General features: G+C 35.8%; 1 protein-coding gene across 10 annotated transcripts in view; it reads right to left on the bottom strand.

Moving 5' to 3' along the window:
- The window catches only part of PTPN4 (protein tyrosine phosphatase non-receptor type 4), a 247,054-nt gene that overhangs the window by 34,791 nt on the left and 200,259 nt on the right, over positions 1-12,004 (bottom strand). For all 10 annotated transcript variants that reach the window (XM_055108445.2, XM_055108444.2, XM_055108446.2 and 7 more), the window contains 3 exons: positions 3,824-3,983; positions 2,639-2,722; positions 2,489-2,545 (listed from right to left, as the gene is read on the bottom strand). In XM_055108445.2, coding sequence (XP_054964420.1) covers positions 2,489-2,545; positions 2,639-2,722; positions 3,824-3,983 — 301 coding nt within the window. The remainder of the gene's footprint in view (positions 1-2,488; positions 2,546-2,638; positions 2,723-3,823; positions 3,984-12,004) is intronic.

Genomic DNA, 12,004 nt, shown 5'->3' with positions numbered 1-12,004 from the left:
CTATCCACATTCATTGCTCAGAAAAATGAATACTTTTTTTATGCGTGTGAGTCACTGACTATTACAAGTGTCATGTAAATAAAGAAATGTGTATTATCTTTTCTAATTATAAGAGCAATATATGCTCATTGTCATGATCCAGACAATTAAAAAAATACAGAATACCTGTAATTCCATTACCCACTGTTAACTTTTTTAGCATGTTTCCAGAATTTTTCTATGTATCTAATATTTTAATAAACTGGTTCAAACATATATGTGAAATTATATATTTTTCCATAATGCCATCTTATGGATATATTTCCATATTTATATAGTTACATTACCATCTCAGTAGACACAAAGCAACATATAATTTGTTTCCCCAACTTTAACGATGAACATTTTGATTATTTTTCATTTTAAACTGTTAGAAACCATACTGTAATTAATATCCTTGTATTTCTTTGTTCCCTAGTCCACATTTGATTATTTTTCCACTTTAAACTGTTATAAACCATACAATTAATATCCTTGTGTAAGTACTCTTTGTTCCCTAGTCGAATTATTTCATTAGGAGAAATTCCTAAATGTGAAATTGTCAGGCCAAAAGATATACAACTGCTTTTTTTTAAGTCTTAAATTTTTGTTTTTAGCAAAGTTATAAATCACACCATTAAAAGATTTGACTAGGTTTATAAGACTGTTAAGAAACTATTTGTGTTCCTCCCTACCACCTCCCCATCTCTAGAGGCAATTTTTTTCAACACTTTAGATATATCTTTCTGTATTTACCTCTGCATCTCTAACATCTCTCTATTGTTATTCTTTTCTGTTTTAGATATTATCTATTAACTTTCTACATGATAGGTAATTCATCAATCCTTCATCCCTTCATCTGCAGTCCCAATCATATTCATATTTCCCATCAAATATATATAAAATAAATAATTTTGGATTATCTCTACCATCTTTGTCCCCATCTTTTACATACATATTAATAGTATGTCCCCAGGAGTCATTTTATACATAATATCCCCGGTCTCGTCCCCCAGTCACAACGGACTTTTTTCAAATAAGGAAATAGGATCCACGCTGGGTCTATTAAGGGTTTACATCCCAGGAGTTTATAATTTAGACTGAGAGGTCCCTGTGGGCTACTGAGCTGGTAATATACAAACCTGGAAGTTATTAGTAGTCACATCCTACTACATGGATTGAGGATCACAATAGCAGTAGGTAGTTACACAATTTCTATTTAGTGGAGACTTAGGAGTCATAATCTGATATGTGTGTGTGTGTGTGTGTGTGTGTGTGTGGTAGTGGTGTTACAAAACTCTGCTTGAAGCTGCTACTAAGTACACTGTTTTTACTTAGACTGGAGTGTTTATCTGGAGTGGCTTGAGAGGTAGGCTGATTCAATGTACAAATTCATTCACACTGAGAGGAATCAAACAATCACATAAAAAGAAACAGATGAAAAGCAGAAAAGTCTTGATGATTTTAAAAGTTTCTTGTAGAGGTATGATTGCATTCATGCTCTTTAGTTTTGTGTGACACCTCAATAGCTATCTGATGTATTTATATTTAAATAAACTATTCTGTGTTTATGCTCATGCCAGGGGTATTCCATGAGTACCCTGTTATTTTTGCAAAAAACAAGGTCCTTAAAAACCAGAACCAAAACCACATAACATGATATCCTTGATCAATCTCAATTGTGATTTTCAAACCAACTTTGAGGTTGCTGCAAAGCACCAAAAAAAGCATAGCTGGCCTCCCTCTCTCAGGCTGCTGGTTCATACCTTTCCTAGGACAGAGAGATAGTTAAATGATAAAAGGTGCTTGAAGATCATTTAGGTAAGAAAAAGGAAAGTAAACAGAGTAGACAACATAAATAGGAATTTGAAAGCAATACTTGTTATATAAAACAGTAATAAAGATGATGTACCTACAATTAGTTAAGAATTGTCCTATGATGAACAGAAAGTTCATGATTGTGGAAGCTGAACAATGAGTAATAGGAGATTCATCATAATGGATATATAAGTTTTCTCTACTTTTGTTTAGAATGTTCATAATAGAAAGTTTTAAAAATTATCCTTGTAGTATCATTTCCATTTAAAGTAAAATTTTAAAGGAGTGCATAGGCAAGTATAATGTACTTAAATTACTCTAATAAAAAATAAACAAGCAAACAAAAACCCCCACAAAACTATACCTCTGTCTATATTTTGTTTTTTAAGGGGGTTATTTTGATAGAATCTGTTAATGCTTTAGAAGCAATGAAAGTCATAAATAGCTTCTTTATAAAAACAGGGATTTTAAAAACTTACAGAGGACAAGTAAAAACTAACTTCCCAGCAACTTAAAGAGATTCAGTCAACATTTGACACTTGATAAATAAAAGAAATGATGAAATTCCTTGTTTTATTTAAACTAATAAGAATTATAAAGTAAGTACATATTCTTGAAAGCAGGATTTATTTGAAACATTTAGATAACTCACAGGTGTTCCTGGTGCTACTCGAGACACAATCACAGGCATCTTCTGATCGTATCCTCCCTTAAAAAGAGAATAAGTAAAATGTTAGTCAAATATTACCAAAATAAGAACATCTTAATTTAAAAACTGAGTATAAAATAAATTCCAGATTACCTTTACATTGAATCCAAACCTCCCATTTTCATCAGGTTTCATTCTGATTAGGACAAGATTATCATGTGGAATACCACCATTAGGCTTAAAAAGACAAAATTAAATAACTTGTAATTTTCTTCACTTAAAATCTATTCTTCAGATATATAGGAAGCATACTTTTTGTATGCTTATATTATGCATAGTTTGTAAAAAATCATAATTCTAATAAAAATTTTAGTTCACCAAGAGTAAATTCTTTGACTAATAACTTGCAGTTAGCCCAACCAGATACATCCTCTCATGCATTCTTGCGAGCATATGCTAGACTATTAAGTGACAGGAGGAACAGGGGCCATGTCTGTCTTTATTAATTGCTATATCCGTAGAATCTGGCTCATAGCAAGCCAGGTTCATATGTATGAGTATACAGAGGGTGCTCATAAGTGTTACATGAATTCAAATGATACTTCCACTGCTTGATATATGTGATTTTAAAAAACAGCTTTATTGAGATAAAATTCACATATCATTCACCTATTTAAAGTGTATATTTCCATAATTTTTACTCTTGTCACAGAGGTGTACAAACATCACTATTATCTAATTTTAGAATATTTTCATCAATTCCAAAAGAAATCTTGTATCCATTAGCAGTCGTTCCCCATTTTCCCACCTGCCACCCTCCAAAGCCTAGTCAACCACAAATCTACTTACTGTCTCTCGACAGATCTGACTGTTTTGGATATTTCACATATATGAAATCCTACAACACATGGCTATTTGTCCTGGGCTTCTTTCATTCAGTATGTTCTTTATTGTTATTTTTATTTTTAATTTTTATTATTATTATACTTTAAGTTTTAGGGTACATGTGCACAACGTGCAGGTTTGTTCAGTATGTTCTATGCCTGCTCTTTGAAGGAAAAAATCTGACTAGTTCTTATCAGAGATGATCTCTTCTAGGAATCTTCCCTTAACCCCACAGCTTATTTAATTATATACTCTATGTACTCCATGATCACTTCTATTTATAGAACTTATATTGAGTTACATCATGGCACAATTCAGGACCAAAGAATATGATGAAAAAGAGAAGGTACTGTAATACAACTTACAACTAAAAACTGCCACAGTACAAAAGAAATTTCATTTAGGATTTTAAAAATTCAAATAAAAATGAGAATATCTGAAGAAGCTACTTACAGTGGGTTTTTCAGGAGAAGATGGAATATCAAATGTTTCATTAATATGACTTTCTAGATCTTGTTGCGAATGTGAATAATGAATTTGGTTCCAACTGTTTTTCTTTGATTGTTTGGGTGGTAAAGCTGGAGGCTTCCCATCTCCAGGGGTCTCTTGTGATCTAGACAAGAAAACAAATTTGGAAGTTGTTTCATAACTTTTTTAAAAGTTAGGGTCAAGCAACCCACATATTTACAATGTCTGGTAGGAGACAGGCTCTAAATACCATATTTATTTGGAAGTGCCACTTTTTAATGAAAATTTTCCTAACTTTGAAGTAATAAATCTAATTTCCTACTTTATCAAATTTATAAACAATTATATAATAAAATATATTATCAAGGTATTCCTGTGAAGATACCTATTAATCTATTATAACAAAGTAAACATCTTCCCAAAAAAATTTTTTTAAGGTTGTCAGAGGAGTCATGGGTAGCCAGAAATAAGGTAGGCAAGAAAATCCAGAACTGAGAATTGGGTAGTTCCACAGATAAAGTAACTATTCCAGCCTAAATAGCTTAAGAGATTGGCCTAATCTATTTAGAAATAAAACACGATTCATGGAAGTAATGAATTCAATGATGCAGTGAGGATTGGAAATGTGAGTAAGAGTGCTGAGATCATCACCAGAGCCAAAACTGGTTGAGATATTGTCAGAACATATGATTTAAGGTGAGAAAACAAAATCCAATTAACATTAGAGAGCATAAGCCTCAATTTGCGGCAACAGGAATTGATAAAAAGAGCTAGATATGATAAAGGTAACTTCAGGTCAGAAACTCTAGCTTTTAACAAGCATAAAATGTATAAAAACATTACTTGTGAGCATTCCACAAAGGCCAAAAGTGGAAACTTGTGGTTCAACTTGTGTCTTAAGAAGTATGCATCCACAGAAGTTGTGGATTTGGGAGAAGTAAAAGATTAAATAGGTAAGGGGAAAATTGTTCTTGATAAGAACACTGACCACTATTGGCGTTATTATCTGATAAAAGAATTACTGTCTTATTGCCTAAGGACAGGTATAAGAGAGATGACAGCTACTGCGTCAAGCCACATGGCTGCTGATGTGGCACTCAAGCACACATTTTATACCTAGTATCTGCTCTTCTGTTGACTGATGGGACACCTAACATCCAAGCTATAAGGTCTGGAGATAAGGAAAATGTATTAGATGATATTATCATTAAAAAAAAAGTTCTTCTTCCCCCCACTGACATTAGGCCTGGCCATGTGACTTGCTTTGGCCAATGACATGTGGGTAGAAGTGGAATGTGTAACTTTTGAAAGGAAGCTTTAAGAAACAGTTTATGGGCTGGGCGCAGTGGCTCATGCCTGTAATCCCAGCACTTTGGGAGGCCGGGGTGGGCGGATCACGAGGTCAGGAGATTGAGACCATCCTGGCTAACATGGTGAAACCCCGTCTCTACTAAAAATACAAAAAAATTAGCTAGGCATGGTGGCAGGCGCCTGTAGTCCCAGCTACTCGGGGGGCTGAGGCAGGAGAATGGCGTGAACCTGGGAGGCGGAGCTTGCAGTGAGCAGAGATCGCGCCACTGCACTCCAACTTGGGTGACAGAGCAAGACTCCATCTCAAAAAAAAAGAAAAAAAAGAAACAGCTTATGATTTCATTATGCTTCTTTTTTCCCTTGGCCATGAGACTAGCCATGTCCCAAACAGGGAATGCTACCAGTCTGGGACCCAGAATGAAGATAAGGTAGAGCACGGCCACAGATGACACATAATGTACATATAATGTAAGAAAGAAAGAAATTTTGTTATGTCACTTTAAGTTAGGCTCATTTGTGATCAAGCATAACAAGATAACTGATACAGAGATTTACTGCCAGAGTGACCCTTGGATACATCTGTTCTCCCTTGTAGAGGAGGTGTAAGCTTATTGAGAGGTTGGCTGCTAGACACCTAGTAAAAAAGTGTTGTGAAACTGAAAGAAAGTATGATCAGTGCCAAGGAAGTCAGCTGGGATTAATAATGAATGACGTGATTGTATGGTCTTCCAGAGAAGTTTCTCCTAGGAGAGATTAGAGTCTTTCTGAAATTTTATAACATGGTATAAAATATAACTGCAAAAGAAGCAAGTGAACAGTAATGCCTACTTAGCCTAGATGTCTGCATAGAAATACTTCAGGGCACAAATGCTCTAAATTCTGCCAAGTCTACAAAGACTGCATCAGAGCATACATCCCTCTTTTTCAGCGAAAGCTTCATTGAGGTCTGCCTTAATGGCCAGGGCTTCCAGCTCCCAAAAGTGGTAGTTCTTATGTTACTTTCAACTGCCAAGAATACAAGCTTCTAAGGGCCCATACATTCAAGTATTGCTTGTCTAGGGAAATGTTTCCATGGATTAGAATAGAGATATGTAACTCAACCACGGCCTACTATATAGGATTGGAGCACACAGAGATGGACATCCCTTAGCAGAACTTAAGAGATGCAACATTTTTAAAAGGCAGTTGATAAGAATCTCTAAAACTTTACAAATACCAGAAGTAATTGGACTCGACATATATAACAGGTCTCACCCCTTACTTGGACCTAAGTGTAACCACTTAGGCAATATAATTAGAAACTTTTTCTGCTTTTGCATACAGTTGTCATAACCAGGAAACATTTAAAAGCTAAATTTAAAAGCTGAGAAAAAAAATTCAAACCTAAAAGCCTGTGGGAAAGGGTGTAAGGTGGAGAACATATGAAAATGGAGTCAGGGCAACCTTCCTTATTCTTGGTCCAGCTATCAGTTTAAATACAGCACCAAAATATACAGGAGAAACTCAAGCCTGATCAGCAGTGGTATATCTAAGTGAGCCAAACCTGTATGGGCCTAACGGTGGCAATACTCAGTTATGCCTAACAGTGGCATACTCAGTATGGGCCTAACAGTGGCAATACTCAAGTTACATGAGAGGGACAGCACTGATTCTATGGTACATTTTGCTAAAACTGTTGAATCTCTACTTCTGGGGTTACAAGAAACACCTCCAGAGGTGGTTTTTATTGCGCAATTATGATTAGACATTATTGTTCTAAAAGAGCAGTTATAAATTCATGGATTATGGGCCAATTTTGGCCAACATACATTTGGACCATTCATTGTTTTTATAAAAATAATTGAGTTAAACAATTACATTTTAAAAATTGCATACAAATCTAGATTTTCAAGATGAAAAATCTGGAAGCTCCGGAAAGAATGGGCCTGCAGTACCAGTTGTCAAACACTGTATAAAGCCAAGTGGCAGCTGCTGTCTTTAGATGCAGCATGAGCTCTATAATCTACACAAATCTCCATCCCGTGCTACTTGCAAGACTCCAGGTATTTGAGAATAACCTCTTTTAACCTCTTTTTAAACAATCAAATCAAGCAGGAAGATACAGATAGGAAAAGAGCCCAAGTATAAATGCTGAGGTTGGGATTTAAGCCAAATTATAAGGAAAAGGTGAGGAGAATGAAGTATAGATTAAGATGAAGACGAAAGGACAGTAAAACTTTGGATTTCAGGACAGAGCTACCTGCCTTCTCACTGTCTTATGTAACTTTCTTATTAAAGTAACTTTTCAGAGAGTGGCAGACAGGCTCTCCATATGCCTGACTGCTGCAGAGGGTTAGGTTAGTCTAGGGAGCTCTTATAATTTAATTATGTACTCTCACAGTAATCCCTGTAACTGTTTCCCTTTTCTATACTTCTAATTTCAATAACCAAACTGTATACATACACAACCAAACTCTATACACACACACACACACTCTGAAGTCTATAAAAGTAATCAAGGATGTCAACACAGACTCCTGAAATTCAAATATTGGGCAAAGGTTATCAATTACATTTTTTAAAAGACATACTCCAAGAATATTAATTCAATTTACTTTAAAGAATAACTTTCTTCTTCATTTCTATTGTACAGCTATCATATATATTTATTACTTAAACAGTTATCTAGGAAGATGATTTTCATAGGTAAACCTTGCATTATAATTAGAAATGATACATTAAAAATAATGTCATGAAACAGTCCAATTCTTAAAAACAATACTGTTTCTAAGTGCACACACACAAAAATCTGCCAAGTATAAGAGAATGAAGAGACATGATGCAATTTGGAGAATAACCAGGCAGCATAGTGAAACACAGCCCTGTCAGAAATTACAGCTGGTACCCTCAAGAAAGAGACCTTTAATTTTCAAAGGCCAGCATTTACTGGCTTTAAGGAAGGGAGCTGGAAAAGATCTGAGTTAGGGAAAGTGAGAAAAAAATGCAATCCTGAAGGGATTATTTTATTACTTTTAAAAAAGAAAAATGAACAACCCTTGAAAATCATGAATTTTTTTTTAAAAAACGGTAAAGGCACAATTGTACATAGAAATCTGTCACAGAAGCATAAAATTTATTCCAATAGACTAGAAAACAAAAACTATATTCTTGTTAGACACTAATACAAATGTGCCAGAAATGGATGGCTCTTTAAAAAACTCTTATTTTCCAGCCTGGCCAACATAGCAAGACACCATCTCTACAAAAAATTTTTTTAAAAAAATAAACTGGGGATGGTGGTGTATACCTGTAGTCCCAGCTACTCAGGATGCTGAAATGGGAAGATCATTCAAGAACAGTAGCTTGAGGCTGTGGTGAGCTATAATTGCGCCACTATGCCCCAGCCTGGGAGACAAAGAGACCCTGTCTCTTAAAGAAAAAAACAAACCCTTATTTTCTAAGATGTAGATCAAGAGAACATGTCTCATTTAACTATAATCACTACTGTTATTCTAGTCTTCAATTACGCATTTAACCCAACTTGTACTCTACTTATATTACATTAGATACAGATAAAATTCTGATTCAAAATTCAGGCTTCTTAACACTTTGGCTACTTTATTCTGATAATGACAGTGTTTCAAAGTAAATGTCACTTCAGGTTGATTACCAATTAACGCACAAGGCACTTTAAAAAGCTCATGTAAACTATCAGGGATATGAGTAATATCTAAGAATAGAACTGACAATGTCATGTGATTTTATCAGTAGGAATCTATTCCAGAATAAGCCTCCCAGCAACCTGAGATTCTTGGTTTCAACCAAACTCAAGGTGTCTGCCCTTAGCTCCCAAGTGCAAGTGACAGAGCCTTTAGCCAGAGATGAATGGTAGGTAAGCATACTGCAGCTACAGTGTCCGGGGACCTGTAATTAGCCTTGAAGCCATGAATACAGCATCTAATATGTTACATTCTCTAAGTCCCCATGGCTTGATATCTCCTTCTATTCAAACCTTCGATTTTTTTACTTCCTTGTCCTAGAATAGCCTAGTATTTGAAGAGTTCACAATATATTGCTAGACTTGATCAAGACTGGAATAGGAATTGGGGACAACTGAGTTGTAGATGGAAATCATCAGTGCCAGTAGCTGAGAGGGGTGGAGGAAAGGCAAAGCTTTGAAGACCAAGCAAAAGGAACTGAAGAGGTATGGACAAAGCTGCGGAGATTCATTAGATAAGACTAGAATGGAATAGTCCAGGAAAGAATGGCTCGGGGAAATGGATTTAACACTTGAGGATGGCCAGGCACAGTGGGTCACACCTGTAATCCTCCCAAACAACTTGGGAGGCTGAGGCAGGTGGATCACTAGAGCCCAGGAGTTCAAGACCAGCTTGGGCAACATGATGCAACCCTGTTTCCACAAGAAATACAAAAATTAGCTGGGCATGGTGTCATGCTCCTGCAGTCTCAGCTACTTGGGAGGCTGAGGTGGGAGGATTACTTGAGCCCAGGAGGTCTAGGCTGCAGTGAGCGGTGATTACACCACTGCACTCCAGCCTAGGCAACAGAGCAAGACCCTGTCCCTAAATAAACAAACAAACAAAAAGCCACTTCTGGATTATGAAGTCTGTCTAGAATATCTTGTGATTAGGGATGTAAGAATAAAGTTGAGAATCTGGAGAATTCTTCACTGTCTTCAACCAGATGCTCACACTTCAAATATCCAGACAAACTGTTGATAATATATTAAAAGTTGTTGGAATATATCCCAAGAGCTTAACTGAAAAAAGCTATATAATTATTATATGCTTATAGCAACTCTTTGAGGTAGATATTATTATCACCCTGTTTTTTAACAGTGAGGAAACAGGCTTACGGAGATAAAATAACTCACCAAAGGTCACCTAATTAGAAGTAGTAGAACCACGTTTTAAACCTAGTCTGAATCCAGAGCTTGTGCTCGTAAACACTATGATATATAGTTGCATCTAAAACAAAGTAACTGCAAAAAGGAGGAAAGTTATTTTAAATCAGAGGTTTCCAAACTTTTTGTGGCAGTGGAATCTTTTTCTAAAAAAAAAAAGTTTCTCAGAAGCCAATTTATAAAACAGATAAATGCTAATAAGCATCCCCCACCCCTGTCAGTATCTGAGGTCTCAACAGAACTCCCAGAACTTATCAGAATATATCCAGAATATGACTATTTTAAATCACTTTGTTTTGGTTATAAATGGTAATACTGCTATATTTTAAATTCTAACACAAATTACTTATATTTTAATGAACAGAAAGCAAGATTAGTAAATATCAGGGCTTATATACATCCATATTTAACTTTAATTGATAACATTTCTAACTCAATTGTTTTAACACATTTAAAACCAATAATTTGCCTAAAATGTACTAAAGGAGGGGGCACCAGGGCTCAAAACACATACTGTACACAGTTTACCCACATAAAAAATTTACCCACATTAGCCAGGCGTGGTGGCTCACGCCTGTAATCCCAGCACTTTGGGAGGCCGAGGTGGGTGGATCACAAGGTCAGGAGATCGAGACTATCCTGGCTAACACGGTGAAACCTGGTCTCTACTAAAAACACAAAAAATTAGCCGGGTGTGGTGACGGGCGCCTGTAGTCCCAGCTACTCGGGAGGCTAAGGCAGGAGAATGGCGTGAACCCGGGAGGTAGAGCTTGCAGTGAGCCAAGATTGTGCCACTGCACTCCAGCCTGGGTGACAGAGTGAGACTTCGTCTCAAAAAAAAAAAAAAAAAAAAAAAAATTTACCCACATTTAAAAAAAAGTACTATTTGTGTTAACTTTCGGTTGTTAAGAGAAAGGAAAGATGGCAATATAATTCTAAAAGTGTTCCAAATGCCCAACATTCATATTGGGGCTTTTTACCAAAAATAACTTGCTTATCTTAAACTCTGACCTTTTTTTGTTTTGATTTTGGTTTTTAAAAGATGGTGTCTTGCTGTATTGTCCAGGCTGAGGTGCAGTGACTATCCACAGGCGCCATCATGGAGCAATACATCCTCGAACTCCTGGGCTCTAGTGATCCTTCTGCCTCAGCCTCCTGAGTAAGCTGGGACAACAGGTGCACACCACCACACTTGGCAATCTGACATTTTGGAAAATGTTAAGTGGAGGGTAAATAATGAAAATGTTATATTCGAGTGTACTATGCTGGTAGCAGAGCAATATATTGTCACATAGTAGCAAAAGTTTGTTAGAAATGTCAATCAAGATGTGTGAAAAAATGTGCACAATTTATTTCAGTCCACTGAGCTTTAAATTTTCTTATAAATGCTTCAACAACAGCAGTGAAAAAAAGCTTATTTTGCAGTTAATGCAGCTCTCTGTTGCCGCCTTTAGAAATTTGTATCCTAATAAATTTAACCATCCAATTCACATGCTGTGTTGTAGACTGTGGTCTCCTTTACTTTATCCTTAGCCTATAAATGGTAACTTTATTCTAAACAGTATAAGCAACCTCCTGTACTCACTTAAATAAATAATTGGTAAGATGATTTTATCTGACAGTTAAAAAAAGGCATATGTGAAAAACCTTAAAAAAAATCTATTTCATTACATGTTGAAATGTTCTGTGCTTAATCCAATACATCATTTAAATTCTTTTCACATTTGGACAACAGAAAAACTGAAATCTATGGATTCCAAGCTGCAAAGTATTTTATCTAAATTGCAAATCAAAAAACATCTATAACATCTTGTTGGGGATACAAAGTTCTCCTGGCTGATTCTCATGCTACAGAAAGCCTGAGTTTCTGTTCTGTAAATTGGGACAAGTGTTCTAAGTGTGGCTTTCTTACCTATAAAATGGATATTACATATCTTTCCTATTTCACTGAA

This window comes from Pan paniscus, chromosome 13 (assembly GCF_029289425.2).
Source record: "Pan paniscus chromosome 13, NHGRI_mPanPan1-v2.0_pri, whole genome shotgun sequence".
NCBI lineage: Eukaryota > Metazoa > Chordata > Mammalia > Primates > Hominidae > Pan > Pan paniscus.
The sequence above is the reverse complement of the archived record's forward strand: the minus strand, read 5'-3'. Positions and strand labels throughout refer to the sequence as shown.